The 20,837-nt window shown below is 37.7% G+C and overlaps 2 protein-coding genes across 3 annotated transcripts; both read left to right on the forward strand.

The window, feature by feature from the left end:
* The first annotated feature begins 2,651 nt into the window (after positions 1 to 2,651).
* On the forward strand, positions 2,652 to 9,671 carry alx3 (ALX homeobox 3). 2 transcript variants are annotated; one of them, XM_051117800.1, is made up of 4 exons: positions 2,652 to 3,028; positions 6,846 to 7,120; positions 8,436 to 8,561; positions 8,873 to 9,671. In XM_051117800.1, the coding sequence occupies exons 1-4, from the start codon at positions 2,704 to 2,706 to the stop codon at positions 9,227 to 9,229; spliced, it is 1,083 nt and encodes a 360-aa protein (XP_050973757.1). In that variant the 5' UTR covers positions 2,652 to 2,703; the 3' UTR covers positions 9,230 to 9,671. The 2 variants fall into 2 exon arrangements, with proteins under 2 accessions (XP_050973757.1, XP_050973758.1); XM_051117801.1 differs by having other exon boundaries at positions 6,849 to 7,120.
* Positions 9,672 to 14,203: 4,532 nt separating this feature from the next.
* Positions 14,204 to 20,551, forward strand: rbm15 (RNA binding motif protein 15). The gene has a single exon (XM_051116546.1). It carries the CDS (start codon positions 14,352 to 14,354, stop codon positions 16,914 to 16,916), a length of 2,565 nt encoding a protein of 854 aa, XP_050972503.1. The 5' UTR covers positions 14,204 to 14,351; the 3' UTR covers positions 16,917 to 20,551.
* Positions 20,552 to 20,837: the final 286 nt, after the last annotated feature.

Consider the following 20,837-nt stretch of genomic DNA (forward strand, 5'->3'; position numbering starts at 1 on the left):
TTAACTCCACGTTTGAAAAATTGTCCAAATATTACTGACCGTATGACAGCTCCCCGCAGTATGTATACAGGCTAGTCAGTATTTATTTTTGAGTAATCACACACATTGTCTCGCTGAATTAAACCAGCTGTATTGTTTTGACAATGCATTAGGCTCTGTTACCAACTTTACTAAACTCCATCGTATATCAGTGGCTGCAGGTTAGTTTCATAGACAGTGCGGTGGTCCTGTTTTACTCAGAGGGTCTCCAATTTTCGCCCATGTGTTCAGATCTCCCACAACATCCTAATCTAAGTCATGTTCTTTATTAATTGGGTTATAAACATGCCACTGCAACCACGAGTGGCAAGCCGGTCATGTCCTTTTGATTAACTTCTCTGCTTGGTAATTAACGGGGTCCTTCTAATGCCTTTAGGATCGCTGTAATGAAAGGCGGCGTTTTTAGTCCCTTTTTCATCTGCATCTCGTCTCTGCATGGCTTTGTGAACTATTTGCTCAAGGGTTTACTCAAATTCTTTTTTTTTTATCCTTATTTGTAGCAAACATAATTTACTCTTTCTGCCCATTACAAATTACGTCCCTCTTTATATCCAAACTCCAATAACTGACTTTCCAAAGACTTTTCGTAAGTTTATGCAACTGAATAACTGAATGAGATTTCTGTTTAGTTTTGACGAAGGATACGACGTCAGTGTCATAGAAGTGAATCGGAATTTGATTTTAGTTTTCAGAAGAGTATGCAGTTTGCAGTGCAACAAAACAACTTGTCAGAGGAAGTGATATGATCTTTTCCGTATTCCCAAAGTCTGTTTGCTTGGTGAATTCATCATCGAATGAAACGGTTCTCATGTGGGCTGACCGAAGCAAATGGACTGGATGTTTACACACTTGTCCGTCAGGTTGGCTCCATGCGGCCTTACAGATATCAAAAAAACTGTTAGACATCTTGGAGAGCAGCGCGAGTCGTTTAAGTGCTCTCTGTTTAGAGATCTATTGCAGAGATTTGAGCTGCCACGTCAATATCAACAATTTTGAATTTCTTTGATCTTTGGATGTCCAAACTCAAGCAGCTCCACAAAGTTATATGGAAGGTGATTTTATTTTTTATTTAATTTTTTCGCTTGGATCAATTCGGCGGACAGTCTGCCGTTTACAATGTTATACCTCAAGCTTTGGAGTTACCAAAAAGTCAGCAAAAAATCAAAAACAACAGAAAACTAAAACATAAAAGGACAGTTATGATAAAAGCTTTAAGTTTTCTTCTGGACTCTGAATGCATTTTTAAGAACCACAGAGCGAGTAGAAAAAAATGCAATAGCTACAGCAGACTTATTAAAACGAATCGTTGGTAATTTAAATAAAAAATGAACTACGAAAAGCAAGAACTAAGTGATACCATCTAATGTACTATACATAGGCTATTGATAGCGGGTTGCTTTAGGTTTTTTTTCTGTACATATTCTAGGCGTGAGGTTTTGTGCATCTGCTATAATAGAAGTGAAAATAAGGTGAGTTGATGATCATCATGTTAATGAATTTTATTCTTAAATAAGATTGCCTATCTTCTGTATTGATTTATAATGTTGCAACTGGATCAGCGTTTGTACAATTTTTGTTAATGTGTATTAACCATAAACCCGCTGATTTTCTTTATTTAGTAGTTTATAAATATGTTTACGTTTCCTGAAACAAAATAAACGTGATGTTTGCTATTAAACTACTTTAATTAAATAAATGTGATGTTTGCTATTAAACTACTTTAAACTACTTTAATTAGTTGTGACAGGTTTACGGTTATCAAAATTTCCTTTTGACGCAAAAAATAACTAAAAATTCATGATGCCTTATTTTATAAAATAATGGCCTTTGTTTGTATTGTACATACATATTAATTTAAATTGGGAAATAGAATAAGAGGGATAAATATCAATAGTAGCCTATTGTTTTTTCCTGTCTAAAATTCTTAAATCCCAATCAGCGGCAGTTTATTATTTTTGCTGTTGCTTTAGGCCTTGTGATTGTTTTACAAGGTTGTTTTCTTATGTAAATACAATTACAATTATTTCTGTTCCTGCGTATTTTATTAGAATTGTGCTTATACGTCGCATAATAAAACAAAAACGATGTTGCAGAGTAGTATCTGAAATATTTTGTCCGTAACCTAACTAAAACCCATAATGGCATTTCAGCTGTTGCATATATGATTTAAAGTCATACGTAAGTTCAAAACAACTTCATTTTGTCATCGATGTAGACGTGATATATCAAAATCAGATTCATTCAAGAATTTTGCCAGTGCGTGTTACGCGTAAAATGTTCCTGGATCAAAATCCATCAAATCTGGATTTAGGAGACTACTTTGGTGATTTAAAGTCATAAGTGTTCAGCCAGTCACAATTACTCGATCTAATCACATTCACCTATCTCTCGTAACAATTTTGTTTTATTAAGAGAAAATGTTTAGAAGGTAAATGGTTAATTGACAGGAGCCGCACGTGATTGATTTTTGGGCGTATTGAATCAGACCGCTGTCTCACTCTCTCCCTCCCAGTTCACGGGTCTTTGTTTCTGATCCTCTAAATCCCACCCACTTGAAGTGAAGAGGTGGAAAAAAATCGCCATCTCTCTTGCTCATACACTAACTTGTCCCCTGTTAACAGCATCCTAGTCCACTATTTGCGCTCTCGTGCTCGAGACGAGGTGATGGAGACTGAGAGTTGTCTGTCTTTCTCCTCCCCTCCAAGCAGGATCACGCCGGAGAATTCACCGGGTTTGGAGCATAATTCCGGCGCTTTCTTTCAGTGTGACGACCTCCAAAAGTCTCCGCATCTTCCTCTAGCGCATCGACATGAGTTTTTTATGGGACGCTACACTGACGGCGGCTCCGCGGACTTTACGCACGGCGTCAGCACTACAACTCCCCGCGCCTCGCCTGGAAAGCATACAAAGTATTTGGAGAATATGAACCAGGACCAAAAACCTTCGATCACCGAGAAGAACTCGTCCTTTTATGAGACTAATTCAGATGGTAAGTGAAAATAGCTCAGCTGTTGAATGTCAGCGAGGAAAACCTTCAAACGTCTAGACTGTAAACGACGTAAACTAATAGTAACAACCGCAGCAACAACAACAATAGTAGTAGTAGTAGTAGTAATAATAATAATAATAATAATAATAATAGCCTAATAGAAATTCTCAAAATCCGTTTAGACAACTTTTTAAATACTCCACCTGTGAGGCCCAAAACTAGTAGCCTACTACGTAGGAATGTGACTAAAACATTAACATGTATTATCATTTAATATAATTTACGCATAATTTCTTCTTCAGCAAGCAAAGTGCTATTTGTGCTGATTAGAGATAGCCTAGATTAAGGCAATTTTAATAACCAGTTCATTTATTAAATTAGTCTTTTCGGTAAATCAGAGTTTCGTTCGTTCTAGAATCCAACTTGTTAAAACACTTTGGAAATGGTCTGTTCAATGTCATTTAATAGCATCTACATAAGTTCTAAATACATAATAATCTTAAACTTTATATATATATATATATATATATATATATATACCAACATTTGAAAACAAAAAATAATACAATAAAATAAAATAAATCAATAAAAATAAACTTAAGGTTCTTCACTTCGGTGCAGTTAAGCATTATTAAGAATTTTGGGTTCGTTGGAGAAACGAAAAAGTTCACGATGTTAAAGTCTTCAGATCAGTGTAATTGTTGCAATGTTCAACGACGGTTTTCTAAATAACTACACAATAAAACGTTTTTATTACATATTTTATTTACACAGTGTTTCTGTTAGGTTTCAAAACTATGAAGTTTCAGTTTTTCTAGCTCTAATTACAAACTTCATTTTTTGGTTTAGTTGATATTAAATAGCTTAGCTTGTATAGCTTTAATATGTTTATATTATTCTGGTCTTAAAAATGATTCACTTTAAATAGGCTATTATAATAAGTTATAAATAAGTTATACAAATAACTTATTCTTAGCTATTTTTTTATTTTATAACTTGTTCAAGAGCATCAGTAATTTTAGGTTCAGGCCTGCTCACAATATCCATAGCGCATTTCGTCCTCATTATGATTTTAAAAATCATTTATAAAGTTTTAGTATAATAAACAATAATTAGACTGGAGGTTAAATAACATTGATAAATAACATTGTGATTGATCGTTTTCTTTCCTCATTATAGAGGCCTAATCAAAAATGATCGCGATGTGTAGACCTGATGCTCAGAAACAATCGTCAGATATCAGCTTTCAAATCTATCGCCGTCGATTTGTGTGCGCATCGTTGAGGCCTGTCCTATGGTCTGTCTTGTTTGCGTTTACACTCCTAAAAATAAAGTTTCTTTATCGGCATCGATGGTTCCATGAAGAACCTTGAACATCCACGGAATCTTTTAAATGCAGAAAAGGTTCTTTATAGTGGAAAATGCTTAAAATGCTCTTCAAATGTTTTAAAACGCTCACCGAAAGGTTCTTTGGGGAACCAAAAATGGTTCTTCTCTGGCATCACCGCAAAAACACATCTTTGGAGCGTTTATTTTTAAGAGTGTAAATACCTCATAATACTGTCACACATTCTAAACACGAACATTGACTCCCTCAATTGAAGAACGTAGGCGACTAGGGTGCCCTTGGATTCTAAATTTGGTTCATTAATAAACGATTATGTTGATAGCATTTTCCATACGTCAACAAGCAAGTTTACATTTCTAAAATAACTTATTTATTTTAAGATGAAGAGACGTGTTGAGCCACTGTTCTTCAGCCTTTTAATTGGAGACCTTACCTTATGGGGGTGTGTCAAACAAATTTAGCCTGGATTTGATTGGTCGGAACGAACTAGCGCTGAAGGTAACGCTTTAATAATAATAAGCCAATACAAAGCCAGACTCTTCGTCCTGTTTTGTGTTTTATCTATAAGGGATAAGAAAGTGCAAGGTCATTTCTGCCATATGTGGCGGGGTTAAAGCGTCAAACCTGTTACCGATACATCATTGCACTTACTTTATATTTTTAGACATGTTTTTGTCATGTTTACAGTATTTCTACATCTTTAATAATTTATCGGGCTTTTGAAGGCCAATGGAGACATTTTGGGAGATATTTAACTTGAATAAAATGAAACTGGGTAAGTGTAGCTACATTAGTTTTTTATTACACTATAGGGTAATTCTCAGTACAGTATAACTATCCTCTGTTTTGAAACTGAGTTTAGCATTTTCTTTAGTTCTTGTACTAATTCGAAAATATCAAACATAATAATGTCATCTCTTTAAAGTTATGTAGCTCTAGTAAATGGTTTCCTCTGTTTTGTTGGAAATTAGATTACGAAGAACCATAATTCATTTCTGCTACTTAATAACTGAGCAAAGACTGGCATTGAACTTTTAAGCAAACTTCCTGGAGATTTTTATGACCCAAGGTCAGATGTTTTTAATATCTACAAAAACATCTAATTTAGCATTTCACTCTAATTCAGATGGATACAGTAGACTTATTGTAAGAAAGCCAAACAATATGAGCCAGTTGTAGATGTGCTTATTAAAACTATTAATATAATAACTGATTTATTATGTCTCAAGAACAAGGCTTTTACTCTTGTATGTTTGAATTCATTAAAGCCGTAATTTAGTCATTTTCATGACCCAGATGATCTTGGTTTAAAAAAATAACATCATTTTATCGTTATGCACAGAATAAATCACACTTGGTTAATGACATACTCAAGTAACTTTGATAAATCTCAAGATATTTTAAAAAGATGATCTTATATAAGAACACACTTAGGTGTGTGTTTTGCTTTCTTTTCAACTAAATTAGGAATAGAAATATTGCATTACAAATTTCTCTTTTAGATTAAAAAAAGAAAAACTGTAACACAAAAGACACAAAAATGTTTCTACTTTAGACAAAAGTAGTCATGAAAAAAAGCTCTTCCCATCCTTTATATCCTCCTGAGAAAAGCAAACATGTCCTGTTTGAATGATGTTTATTATTATAGTGATTTTAACGGAACTTTTTTTTTTTTTGGCAAAATTCCTTTACTTCTTACATTTTAACCTGTCATATCATAATAGCTGTGGATTTTGTAATGATATGGATTTTTATTTTACTACTCAACCAAGCGTTAATAGATTTTTAACTCAAGCCATTCAATCTCAAGTTTCCAGCTTAATCAAAACAGTAAGCTCTGCTGACAGTGTGTTAGTATCTTTTTTAAGTTTGTGAAATACTTAAAAATAGACTAAATATTTTAATGAGAAAATGTATGTGCAATGCTGGTTTAATGCTCTACTATTTAATATAAACAGCAAAATATTTTTAATTTTATGTGCATGTTGCACACCATTTTTTTTTTCAGAACAGTCTGGAAGTACATTACATAACCACTGTTGATGAACAAGTGATCTTTATTACAAAATAAAAATATGTGTTTAATTATTTTATTTATTTTAACAAAGTATATGTAAAGAATTTAAGTTGAGCTGCTTCATATGGAAACCTGCAATGTAATTTGCATTCATTTAATCTGTCAACGTTATAATTCTGTTTGCTGTTTAAGTTAAACATTTATTTGAAATGCGTTTGTGGTTAGTTTGAGGTAATTGAGTCTAAATCAGGTGAGGAAAAAATATTCATGTAACTGCAGTTTGAAAGACAAGGAAAGTACATTACTCAAACAGAACATGATGGAAAATTAGCCTGTGCCCTGTATTTATATTTGCTTTTTAGAAACTAATAGGTCAGTGATCTGTATTTAGTGGCAAATCTTGCTCGTCTGTAACATTGCGCAACGCAACACTCATTCTGTTTTGGTGTCAGCAGGAGATAAGACCGGACCCAAGGCTCTTGGCTATCCCGCTCTAGACTCAGAGTGTTGTGGAAAACTGAAAGAGCCGTCCAACGGTTTGGCTGGAGACTCCATCGCAGACTCCATCGACCTTTCAGGCAAGAACAAGAAGCGGCGTAACCGGACAACTTTCAGCACCTTTCAGCTGGAGGAGCTGGAGAAGGTCTTTCAGAAGACACACTACCCAGATGTGTATGCACGGGAACAGCTGGCACTGAGGACAGAGCTCACCGAGGCAAGAGTGCAGGTGTGTTAGACTCCACCTCCTAGGACAGGTTGTTAAAATAATTATGTCGCTCAAAAAAATTGGGGTCTTATATTTTTTTATCTTTTATTCTCACAAAGGCTGCATTTGTTTGATGGAAAAATACAGTAGACATAGTAATATTATGAAATATAAATACATTTTAAATAACTGTTTTCTATTTCATTATATTTTAAAATGTGATTTATTCCTGTGATAGCAAAGCCGAATTTTCAGCAACTATTAGTCCAGTCTTCAGTGAACTTTCAAAAATCATTATATTTCTTATTATCTGTGTTAAAAAAGTAAAGTACAGCAAAAACAGTAAAATTTAGAAATATGTTTAGTATTTAAAATAACCGCTTTTTATTTGAATATTTTTAAAAATGTAATTCCTTCTAATATATTGATTTGCTGCTCAAAAAACATTTATTATCCACAGCTAGTATGTGTATTACTCGCTCCATAATTATTAAAAACAGTGGAGTAGAATTTTTTCAAGTTTCTTTGATGAATAGAAAGTTCAGAACAGCATTTATCTGAAATAGAAATATTTTGTAATGTTATAAATGTCTTTATCATCACTTTTGATCAATTTAAAGCATCCTTGCTAAATAAAAGTATTAATTTCTGTATTTTTTTTCTTTTAGTGATACTGACACCAAGCTTTTGAATGGTATAGTGTGTAATGTTCCAAAAGCTTTTTATTTCAGATAAATGCTGATCTTTGGATCTTCTGTGCAACAAAGAATCATTAAAAAAACACTCTTATAAAATGTTTTATATATTGATAATAATAATAATAATAAATGTTTCTTGAACAGCAAATCAACATATTAGAATGATTTATGAAGTATCATGTGACACTAAAGACCAAAGTAATGATGCTAAAAATTTAGCTTTGATCACAGGAATAAATTAAAATATATTAAAATAGAAAACAGTTATTTTAAATAGCAAAAATATTTCAGAATGTTACTGTTTTTGCTGTACCTTGGATCAAATAAATGCAGGCTTGGTGAACAGAGGAGACATGAAAAATCTCACTGTTCAAAAACTTTTGACTGGTAGTGTAATTATCTAAAAGTCCTTACAGTCAATTTAATACTTCCTTGCTGAATAAAAGTATTAATTTCTTTAAAATACACTTGTGACAACATACACTATTTCTTGCACAGATTTAAATGCTTTCAGTAATATTAATGTTCCTCATCTATTAATGCATTGAATTCACTGAAAGCCAGAGTGTTCAATTTTGACAGAGCCTATATTATATAAATCAGTGATTAAGTTTAATATACGGATATTCTTTCCCCAGGTGTGGTTCCAAAACAGACGGGCCAAATGGAGGAAAAGAGAGCGTTACGGGAAGATGCAAGAGGTGCGGAATCACTTTGCTGCTACATACGATATCTCCCTTCTCCCTCGCTCTGACTCATACCAGGTATAAATACACAAACACACAACCCAAAGAGAGAGCTTGAGAGCAAAAATTGAACTTTCGTCTTATATTTCAATACACACAGGGGAGATGCTTTGGTTTGGCTGGAGACAGTGCACATTATAATGATTTATAACACAGAAACACAGACTGAAACACAGACTGAATTTAGTTTTATATTGTATGTTAGTGTAATGCCATCAGTCATGCCATGTGGCACAGGCTAGCATTAAACATATTTACATTTCTATACGTGCTAATTAAATATTCAACAAAATGATTTCAAAATGTGTTTTTTGTTTCTGTCCACACAGATGCAAAATAACCTATGGCCGAGCAGCGCGGGAACGGGAGGTGCCGGCGGAGCGGCCAGCGGTTGTGTTCTGGGAGCGGAAAACATGGCATCATCCTGTATGACCCCTTACCCCCATCCTCACAGCAACCTACCCGGGCTCATGGGTATGTCTGCATCTCCAGGCCATCCTCATCATCATCATCACCCGCCCCACCACCCAAGCATTAACGGGATATACTCGCTCCATGGCTTCCCAGGAAGCCTGGGGGCCCATTCCTTTGAGCCCGGACCAGAGTCTGAATACAAGCCCTCGGGCCTGGTGGCCCTGCGCATGAAAACCAAAGACCCCGGGAGCCTGTTATCCTGGCCGACGTGACCGTGCAGCTGCGATTGCGATGACATCACTGAGCCAACAAACAGTTAGCATGCCTGCACAAACCGGCATGCTAGTGCTACTCAGAAACACACAACTGAAAGACAGTTTTTTTAACGCTCAATGTACACGTCTCTTTTTTGCGGGCTTCCAGATGTTTTCACTGCAATGCCCCGGATCTGTTTCCCTATGGAAGCATCTCATTTGTTTGTGTGTTTGTTGAAATTCTATGAGCCATAATGGGCTTTGCACACAACGTGCCTTAATGTAAACTTCTTTCTGGGATACCTAAATTGTAAAAATGATGTAATAATAATTACCAAAGAGGATGTGCAACATGTTTATTTAAGTATGTTAATGTTAATCTCATAGTTTCAGTGTATGCAGTGGTTTAGCCCCATTATGTATATATGTAGCCCCAGTCAATAAATGATTTTACATTTTCCGACTTTGTGCATTGAAATACGTCACTACTAAAATCAGCAAATAAATTTGTGGATCTAGTAAACCATGGCAGGAATTAAGCATCTCTGCATATAGATTGCATTTTGTGTTGCTGATTGCTTATTTTAATTAGGGATGCATGATATTTTGGTATCATATGTGACCCAGAACCACAAAATGAGTCATAAGGGTCAATTTTTTGAAACTGAGATTTAAACATCATCTGAAAGCTGAATAAATAAACTTTCCGTTGATATGTAGTTTGTTAGGATAGGACAATATTTGGAAATCTTTGAAAATTTGCAAAAAAAAATCTAAATATTGGGAAAATCGCCTTTAAATTTGTCCAAATAAAGTTCTTAGCAATGCATATTACCAATCAAAAATTAGGTTTTGATATATCTATGGTAGGAAATTCACAAAAAATATCTTCATGGAACCTGATCTTTACTTAATATCCAAATGATTTTTGGCATAAAAGAAAAGTTGATCATTTTGACCCATACAATGTATTTTTGGCTATTGCTACAAATAAACTTGTGGTTTTGTGGTCCAGGGTCACATATCGGCTGTCTTATTGGCATAATATCAACACGTACATGTTCATTTCTTGATTTTTTTTTTTTTCGGTAACACTTTACAATAAGGTGTTATTTGTTAACATTAGTTAATGTATTAACTATCATGAACAAACAATGAACAATACATTTATTACAGTATGTATTCATCTTTATTAACGTTAGTTATTAAAAATACATTTGTTCATTGTTAGTTCATTAGTTCACAGTGCATTAACTAATGTTAGCAAACACAACTTGTGATTTTAATAATGCATTAGTTAATGTTAAAATGAATAATAAGATGAATAAATGCTGTAGAAGTGTTGTTCATTCTTAGAGTTCATGTTAACTAATGAAACCTTATTGTAAAGTGTTACCTTTTTACATTTGGGTTAAGTAAAGCTGTTATATAAAACTCACTTTAAAAATACTAATAACTTACTCTTAAATGTAATCTTTAGAATACTAATTTTTCATACTGAACATTATAATGTTGTGTAGCCCAGATGTACTTTCTGCATTTAGATTTTTTTTATATATTTTATTTATTTACACAGAAACTGCACAGAATTTTAATACCATCATCCATGAAAATAATTTTAGTATCAACAAGAATTTTAATACGCATGCATCCCTAATTCTAATTCTGAATAATGTGCGGAATATGTGGTTTTAGTATAACATAGATGATTGAATGGCCTCCATACGAACGCTCTCATAAAATTCTAATGCAACAAAAATATTTTTTGTGCTGATTTCTTAAGGCTAGTATAGATATGCGCTTACATGTAAGGTGAAACGTTTTGTATTTGAGAGAAAGTATGGCCATCTAATTTTATGTTTTGCTGTAGGCTGGTTGTAAAGGCTGTCAAATGTCAGCCGATACATCCGCAGCATGTGACAGGCCTGCTAATACAAAACCAACTAAGTGACCACAAACCCCTCACTCTAAAGACTGGTGATGGATTCCAAGGTTTTTCTTTGTCATAGCCATTACCCATAGGTCTGGGGTCTGACAGCTGTGCAGAACCACAAAGCTTAATGAATTATGAGTCAACTTACATGTTATGCTACTGTTTAATTCAAGAGTCTTGGACAAAAATCAAAACATAACTTAAAAATCAATGCAGACTCCAAGTTTCTGAAGCTGGCTATGTTATTATGAAAATGTAACAAGATTGGTTTGAAATGCACCTGGGCCTCGATAACTAATCGAGCTAGTCCAGTTCAAAATCTGGCTGGTGAAAACCTACATATTTTTGCACACTCAATTGATGTGACATTGACTTTTGTTCCTTGTAGGAGCAGCGCTTTTAAAAAACAACAAGCATGCTGAATTCTGTTTCTAAGACAGCTCAATGTCAGTATACAGTTGATCGTGTTTGATGTGTTTTTGGAATCCCAATCCTGTGGGAAATAGCTGAAGTTAAAGTGTTCTGTTGATACAAGTGCCAAACAGCCTTGAGGAGGGCAGTTCTGTGACCCAGCCATGGGACCGGCGTGGGTTGTTCAGCTCCATCTGGGTTTAATGACTGCATGCCAATCCTGCCAGCCACTCTTTCAGGGTGATTCACTTAATTTAGATGACACATAAGACGAAATTTCTTCGAGATGAAAAAAGCTGCAGTGACAGGATTTTCAAAGCTTCTCTCATTTTCCTAATTCTCAAAATGGGAACAGATTGACAGTCGCTTTGGGGCAAGCATTTCCTGCTGCTTCTTTCCTTTGTGCATGGAGGATGACAGAAACGCTGGATCACATTAAGTGCCAGTTTAGCGGACCGTGCCGTGTTTTGGGGAGAGTTGACATGTGGTTCCAATAGAGGATAGAAAGGGAGGCTGACAGAAACTCTCTCCACACCCACAGCTTCGAATTCCAGCCTGATCTTTCAAGAAAGTGGAGCCAGCTCCAGCTACACATGCAAACTGATTAAATCCCAGATTAAAGGATGCGATAAAGAAATACAGTTCAGGAATACAAGAGAAGCGTTACTAAATAGATGTGAACTACAATGAAGCTGGTGGGATGAAAAATGCACACAAAGAGGGCATAGTGTGCTAAATGTTGTAGGCTGTGAAAAAGACAGACACACAAGTACACTAAATTTAAGATTAACATAAAGAAATCTCTAAAACTTTAAGTTGAGATATGTTGTAGGCAACTTTGAATGACATGTTGGCAGTAGATAAACTATAAGTGAATAAGTAAAAATGACATAGGCCTGCGTGTTAACTTTAGCCTTTCGGACTCTTTAACCTTTATTTGTATTAGACACAATAATTTGTATAGAAAGCACTTATTTTCCTAGCAGATAGCTTAGCATGCTATCTTTTGACCACACAAGTAGCAATTGTGAGGTCAGCTTAAGCAGTTTTGCATGTACTTCCAAATTAGAGCATCTGTTTGTTGACTTACATTTAAACACGTTCATTTTAGTATTTAACGGCATGCTTTTTACCTAGCATTTTTTGGCTATTTCGCGGACAAAAGTACATTTCTGCTGTTCTGAAAATCTTTATTAGTTAAAATGAGTTCATTTTTATAAGGGTGTACCTCTGACAATGCTAAATCAACACTGAACCGACATGGTAAAAAAGCTGTTCTTCACGTTTACACTAACGTGACCCTTCCCTTCACCTCTGTGGAACAGGCAAACATCACCATCTGTTGGACATACGAGTGAACTACGAGATTGTTTTTAGTTTTATTTATTTGATCACTCACAATTTAAATAGATTACAGGCCTACATTTGTAATTCAAATTAAATGTAGGGCGAAATTCACAGTCTTTAGCATCAACTAAAAGCATCAAAATTTTTTTTTTTTTACCCCTGCATGATCTGTGGATTTATCATGTTGATAAAAATACACTTCCCGTCACAAGTTTTTGAACGGTAAGAGTTTTAATGTTTTTTAAAGAATTCTCTTCTGCTCACCAAGCCTGCATTTGTTTGATTTAAAATACAGCAAAAGCAGTAATATTGTGAAATATTTTTACTATTTAAAATAGCTGATTTCTATTTAAATATATTTTAAAATGTAATTTATTCCTGTGGTCAAAGCTACATTTTCAGCTCCAGTCTTCAGTGTCACATGACCCCACAGAAATCATTCTTATATGCTGATTTGCCTTTTAAGAAACATTTTTGATTATTAGTTATTAATATTTTATACAGTTGAGTAATTTTTTTCAGGATTCTTTGATGGATAGAATGATCCAAAGATCAGCATTTATCTGAAATAAAAAGCTTTTGTAACATTATACACTATACTATTCAAAAGTTTGGAGTCAGTATAATTATAGAAATTAATAGTTTTATTTAGCAAGGATGATTTAAATTTAAATTGATCAAAAGTGATGATAAAGACATTGAGATAAATGCTGTTCTTCTGAACTTTCTATTCATCAAAGAAACTTGAAAAATTGTAATATACAATAATAATTTTTTTTTTTTAGCAGCAAATCAGAATATTAGAATGACTTCTGAAGGATCATGTGACTGGAGTAATGATGCTAAAAATTCAGCTTTGAAATAACAGCAATAAATTACATTTCAAAATATATTCAAATAGAAAACAATTAATTTAAATAGGAAATATATTTTACAATATTACTGCTTTTGCTGTACTTTGGATAAAATAAATGTTGGCTTGGTGAGCAGAAGAGACTTTTTTTTTAAAAAACAATAAAAAAAACTATTGACTGGGTAGTGTAATATTAATAATAGAATAGAGTGAATAGAGTGCAGAAGCAGACATAATATTTTCAGTGCATGTCCTCACAACCTAGGAAAAGATTAGTTAAATGTCACCTCTCCTGTGTCTATGGTAAATATTTGGCGTTTGAAGCTAAAATGGTGTACACCAAGACTGGGCGCTGTACGGGAAGTCTAGAATGACAGACAGAACAACCAATGGCGTTGTCGTTTCTCAGAGATTCAAACCAATCAAAGTCGACGGGCGGGTCGTTCTTTAGTCTTGACAAGATGGCGTATGCGGTTGTTTTGCCGCAGGGACACTGAACAAATTATACAATTTCTCGTGTAAATTCGTTGACGTTGCGGTAGCGTAACTGTTAAAAAAGTGTTTTGTTAGGCGCGCGAAGCCAGAGGATATCTAACATGAAAGGGAAAGAGCGGTCGCCGGTGAAAAAGCGTTCAAGGGCCTTGGATGATATACGAGACAGGGGAGGAAGCCACCCGACCAGTAAGAAAATGGGGGTTATCTCGATTTCTGGCGGTGGAAGCAACAACGGCAATAGTTCGTCGAAAAGCGAAGGGGGTTCTGCACGACGGGGACTCATCGGAGATAAAAGAGACGGACGAGATTTTGACGGACATGTCTCCAGTCGGACTGGAAATAACCACGGCTACACTAGCCCTGTTGCGAGCTCCAGCGGCAAGAATCACGCCTCGAGCCTGTCCTTAGAGGCGGCCGCGCGCACCAACTCGCGAGGAGAGTCGCGCGCCCCGCTTCCCACAAACGAAAGTGAGTACAAAACTTTAAAAATCAGCGAGCTCGGCTCGCAGCTGAGCGACGAGGAAATCGAGGACGGCCTTTTTCACGAATTCAAAAAATTCGGCGATGTGAGTGTTAAAATCAGCCGAGTCAACGACGAGAGAATCGCATTCGTCAACTTTAGGAGACCGGATGATGCCCGAGCGGCAAAGCACGCCAGAGGACGGCTGGTGCTCTACGACCGTCCTTTGAAAATTGAGGCGGTCTACTTGAATAGGAGGCGAAGTCGATCTCCTGTAGATAAGGACCATTTCTCTGTCGTTGCAGGCCATAGACATTTGCACACCCAGAGGCCGCTTTCGCCAACCGGTCTGGGTTACAGAGACTACCGGTTACAGCAGCTAGCGCTGGGTCGGCTTCCTCCTCCCCCACCCCCGCCTTTACCGAGGGAGCTTGAAAGAGAAAGAGAATTCGCCTTTTATGAAGCCAGGGCGCGGCCCGCGTACATCGCGGAGCGGGCTGCTCCTTTCCGCGAGGAGGACTTTATCTCCCCAGAGGACGACCAGAGAGCCAACCGCACACTATTTCTGGGTAATTTGGATATTACTGTGACTGAAAATGACTTGAGGAGAGCTTTTGAACGATTTGGGACCATCACAGAGGTGGACATTAAAAGACCCACACGTGGACAAAGCAGCACCTATGGCTTTCTTAAATTTGAAAACTTGGACATGGCCCATAGAGCAAAAATTAGCATGTCTGGGAAAGTTGTGGGCCGAAACCCCATTAAAATCGGCTATGGCAAAGCCACCCCCACCACACGCCTCTGGGTGGGCGGTCTTGGACCTTGGGTGCCCCTGACTGCGTTAGCCAGGGAGTTTGACCGCTTCGGCACTATCAGGACTATAGACTACAGAAAAGGCGACACCTGGGCTTACATTCAGTATGAAAGCCTGGATGCCGCTCAGGCGGCCTGCACACACATGCGTGGATTTCCTCTCGGCGGTCCTGACAGGAGGCTGAGGGTGGACTTTGCTGACACTGAGCATCGCTACCAGCAGCAGTTCTTGCAGCCCCTCCCTTTGCAACACTATGAAATCGTGGCTGAGTCTTTCGTCCATCGCGCCACCCCCGAGGCCATCAGAGTCCGAGAACGGACTCCCCCGCCACTGCACTTCAGAGAACGAGAACTGTACGCCGGGGCTGAATGGCCCGCACCTGCCATTCGTGAACGTGTAAGAACTCCTGCATTTGAGCCCCTCGAACACTTGGAGCGTGAGCGACGGCGAGAGGCGTGGTCGCTGGAGCGGGAGCTCCCAGGCAGGGATGCTGCACGCAAACGACGGCTCATGGAGGACGGCAGACATCTGGAGTGTTCGCCTGACAGCAGCAGCGAGTGGGCGGCCCGTCGTCGCAGACCGCCCTCCCTCGAGGGCAGCCCAGGAGGGAGCAGTCGAGATGGACGATTCAGCGACTCCGAGCGGCCAGCGAGAGCGGACCGGGTGTCTCCTGCACGAGAGAGCCGCAGCAGCCTGGACAGAGGCCCTGGTGAAAAGCGCATCAAAAGCAGCAGCAGCATCTCAGAGTCCAGCGTCGGCGCGAGCCCTGCGGAGAGAAAGCGCAAAGCGGGCGATTCGGCCAAAGGTGCCTCAAAGAGGGACCGATCTGAGAGCAGCTCCAAAAACAGCCAGGCTTCAAAGCAGGACGCAGGGGGCAAGCTGAGCATGGCCTGGAATGGCATGCTGCTCCTCAAAAACAGTAACTTCCCAGCCAGCATGCACCTCCTGGAGGGGGACCTGAGCGTCGCCAGCAGTCTCCTCATCGACGGCAGCACGGGTGGTAAAGTCACACAGCTACGCATCACACAACGTCTTCGCCTCGACCAGCCCAAGATCGACGAAGTGTCTCGACGCATCAAAGTCGCAGGCCCAGGCGGGTATGCGGTTCTACTAGCGGTTCCGGGCACCTCCGAGGAGACTTCGTCTTCAGACCCAGCAGCTTCGACGCAGAGGCCCCTGCGCAACTTGGTTTCATACCTGAAGCAAAAGCAGGCCGCAGGGGTCATCAGTTTACCCGTCGGGGGTAGTAGAGATAAGGACAACACTGGGGTCCTGCACGCATTTCCACCATGTGATTTCTCTCAGCAGTTCTTAGATTCTTCTGCGAAAGCTCTTGCCAAAACGGAAGAGGACTTCCTGGTCATGATCATTGTGCGAGGAGCATCTTAACAATGCTGTTAATGATAATACACACACAAGTGTTGTTAAATGCAAGCTTCTCTTAATGTCTCTTAATTGCATGCTCTCTAAAGCAGAAGTGGTACTAGAGTAAAGGGCAAATGTTATTACCTGCTCTGCCAAACATGTACAAAAAAAAAAACAGAGAGAAAAGGCCCATTCATATAGCAAAGTTTAGCTCTATAGCAATATATTTGTTTTCATTTGCAATTTATTCAGATGTCTAGTTTGTGATAAGTTGTACCCTGCATAAAAGAATGAATGATATTGGGAATATTAGAATAGGAATTTAATTTGCTATTGGTCATTAAACGCTGTCTAGTTCCAACACTTCCTATCAACATGTATTTCAGTCAGATTCCAGACAGTCATCCTTGTACCAAATTGTTTTTGTGAATGTTCATTTCACTCATGTTCATGATTAACAATTAATCTGATTTAATGGGAACCTGGTTTATGTGTCTTGATGCTTTGAACAATCATTCAGTAATGGGGAGTGTAATATAGGTATATAGAGTCCTGTAGGCCACTAAAACAGGCAGAATATTTTGCTCAGTGAACTGCATGTTGATGCTAGTGTTGTACAGTAAGCCGTTGCAGAGGTTAATATATGTAGCCAGAAAATGTCGTCAGTGTTATAGCAATTGATACAGGCTGCATTTTAACACCCCTTATCTCATTAAAAATAATTTGAGAACATATTTTGATTATAAACAGATATTTCTAAGCCCTCCTTAGACCAAAGCATAACATCAAGCATTCAGTTTGTGTTTAAAGAAGAAAAAAAGTGTTCATACTGTTTTTGTGTTTTTGAGTTGGTTTTGAATGAAGCATAATTCTGGTTTCAAAATGGGATCGTGTGTTTAAATTATGATTGGTCTCAGTTAATTAATTTGATTAATACAGTGGTTTTAATTCATTTTCCCCCCATAGGACTGTCATAATTTTTCAGGTAAAGCCTATTTAGAGTGATGTTGTTAATAATGGTATTCTTATGAAGGTCTCTTTATAAAGATAAAGGCAAAAAGGTGCATTTGCTATAAAAACAAGACTTTTCAAATGATCACTGTAAAGTGCATGTGGCCTATAATGTGATATTGTCAACATTTGCTAGATATGCCATGTGAGTAGCACTAAGAAATGAAGCCCTCCTGACTTGATGCCCTAACGATTTGGTTCTTGTGCAGCTGTAAGACAGTCCTACGTTTTATTTCATTGACATACTTTTAGTTGACAGTATCGATGTACATTTAAGTATGTTTTTAGTTGAACAGCCATTTATGTTGAGATCTTACACAGTGTTGTTGGTTCTTAGATGTCATTGTTTGAATGGTTTTAAAATGCCAGTTTTCTCTAAAATCCTGAAGACGTAGAAATTTGTGTTCTTAGTCTGTTTAGCTAATTGCAGTGTACTGATCTGATGCATAACTAACATCTTTTCATGTATGACTTTTCACACTAAATTGTGTTTTAAAAGTTGATCGGTTGGTTATTTCACGATATAACAGCTGTTTGTGTACATGAATACATGGACATACTGTACGTTCGGTCCCGGCCACACACGACAGGACAGGACAGGAAATGGACCGTTCCACAAGTGGACTTCACGTGGAAGCAGAAATGATTGTTTGAAATGATTCAGGAGCCCTTTTGGATGCACAGGGGCAAGAGCTTTCCATTTAGTGTTAGTGTACTCTCACTGAGAGCATCTTCCTGCTTGTGTAATTGTTTTTTTTTTTTTGTGCTTACAGTTCCCGTATTTAAACGGAAGTAATGACACTCTTGATTTGTGCTGTGTTTACCTAATTTCTTGATTGGGGGAGAAAGGAAGCAGTCACTCACTCCTTGCACAGCTCTTGACGTGGCTGTTTGTACACACACAAAAAGTGCACTGGCCCCTCATTTGATTATATCACGCTATCAATAAATTGTTTCATTTGAGGGAGAAAATGTTTATTCGTTGGAAGTCAATTGAAGAACGCCTGCCGCTGCTTTTTTCGGTTGTGTTTCGGGAGGAATTGTTGCTCGATTGCTTGTTTCTGCTCAGGAAAGAGAAATTCTCCTCCTTTGTGTTCGGCCCGGGATCAGTCATGGCAGTGAGAGCGAAGGGCGAGAGAGCCCTCTTTTGAGGCTTGATGTTGTTGTTGTGTCCTGGAGTTGCCCCACACGCTAAGTAACCCGAGGGTGCTGCCGCCCCCCAACTCTCAAACAGATCAGGGAGAAGGGGGCCGTTCTGCTGAGCTTTGAGAATGAGTGGAGAGATGATGTTTGCGCAGACCTTCACCTAAACTGAAATCTCTGTTTCAGCACCTTCGCTGGCGTCTCTTTCGAGTCTCACAGGCGTGGCGGCTGCTTCCTGTATGTGTCCTTCATCTGGAAGTATCCAGGCTTGCTGTAACCCGTCCGGCCGTACTATGCATTGCCAGCACGACTGCCAGCGCGATAGAGGCCCTGAATGAACCTCAAAGCGGTGATTTCCAATTCAGAGGAGCAGGCGTTTGTTTATCCCATCCTTTGATTTCGTCTGATAGGATTTTGTTTTGCTCCATTGCAAATCAGTGAAGGAAGAGGATTTAGAAAAGCCAAAAGCGTTTTTAGCCTTCGAAATTGTGTCAAGTTTTGATAGTTTTGTTTTCTTAAACGTTTATTTTCCGAAAGAGAAAATGCTGATCGGTACGTGGTAAATTGACCTTCCGTTGTGAAGAACCCTTGAACGAAAACATGCTGCCCCTGTGAACTCCACCCAAAGTTAACATGGAGTTTGCTTGCGAGGAGCCTCATCAGGAGGAAGAAAATGAACTCCACCTCCTTCCCTTCCCTTAGTAAGATGTCCCGGTCAGCTGCATCACTTCACCAGCAGCTCATTCAGGCCTGTGACGTGAGGATCCAGACCAGTCCTCTGGTGTGGGTGGTGAGTAGGGAGTATTTGCTTTATACCAGGTCTTTTGACTTTAGAAGTCTACCTGGTGCAGGTAAGTGTCAGTTAAGCAAATACATTAGAAATGTAGAACATTGGTTGTGACATCTTGGGTTTCCAAAGTTTCTAAAAACTTACTTGTTTCTTCTGGGGAAAAAAGAAGAATGTAGAAATCTATGTAATATTTGAAGTAGATAATTTGAGATAATTGTGCTGGTAATTTTACACATGTAAATTGGCAACAATGATCAAATGTTAACAAGTTCCACCAAAGTTAAAGTTGTCATCATTTATGCTTCTCATGATTTTCTTCTGTGGAACAAATAAGGTATTTTAAAAAATGAATGTCTTTTTTTCTCCATTTAGCTTTTTTTTTTTTTTTCAGTTGAATGGGTAAAAATAGTTAAAGCATTCTTCAGAATTCTTCTTTTTGTGTTCCACAGAGGAAAGTCATGTGACTCTGGACCACAAAATGAGCCATAAGTCGCACAGGTATATTTGTAGCAATAGCCAAAAATACATTGTATGGGTCAAAATTATCAATTTTTCTTTTATGCCAAAAATCATTAGGCTATTAAGTAAAGATTATGTTCCATGATATAAATATATCAAAACTTAATTTTTGATTAGTGTTATGCATTGCTAAGTACTTCATTTGGACAACTTTAAAGAAAGGCAATTTTCTGAATATTTTTTTTTTTTTTTTTTTTTTTCAGATTTTCAAACAGTTGTATCTCAGCCAAATATTTTCCTATTTTTCAGCCTTATTTAGTTTTCAGATGATGAATAAATCTCAATTTAAAGATTACCAGCCCTTATGACTGGTTTTGTGGTCCAGGGTCACATATGTGTTCCATATGTATGGTTTGTTAAGATAGAACAATATTTGGCCGAGATACAACTATTTGAAAAGCTGGAATCCGAGGGTGCAAAAAAAATAAAATAAAATAATTTTTTTTTTTGTTGAGAAAATCACCTTTAAAATTGTCCAAATG

The sequence above is a fragment of the Labeo rohita genome, chromosome 8 (assembly GCF_022985175.1).
Source record: "Labeo rohita strain BAU-BD-2019 chromosome 8, IGBB_LRoh.1.0, whole genome shotgun sequence".
NCBI classification, from domain to species: Eukaryota; Metazoa; Chordata; class Actinopteri; order Cypriniformes; family Cyprinidae; genus Labeo; species Labeo rohita.

What these genes read in the sequence shown, in the direction of transcription:
- rbm15 (XM_051116546.1), top strand. Translation starts at nt 14,352, where the DNA reads ATGAAAGGGAAAGAGCGGTCGCCGGTGAAAAAGCGTTCAAGGGCCTTG.
- alx3 (XM_051117800.1), top strand. Translation starts at nt 2,704, where the DNA reads ATGGAGACTGAGAGTTGTCTGTCTTTCTCCTCCCCTCCAAGCAGGATC. An exon ending in TCACCGAGGCAAGAGTGCAG is followed by an intron (nt 7,121 to 8,435) that starts GTGTGTTAGACT and finishes TTCTTTCCCCAG; the next exon opens with GTGTGGTTCCAAAACAGACG. An exon ending in CTCGCTCTGACTCATACCAG is followed by an intron (nt 8,562 to 8,872) that starts GTATAAATACAC and finishes CTGTCCACACAG; the next exon opens with ATGCAAAATAACCTATGGCC.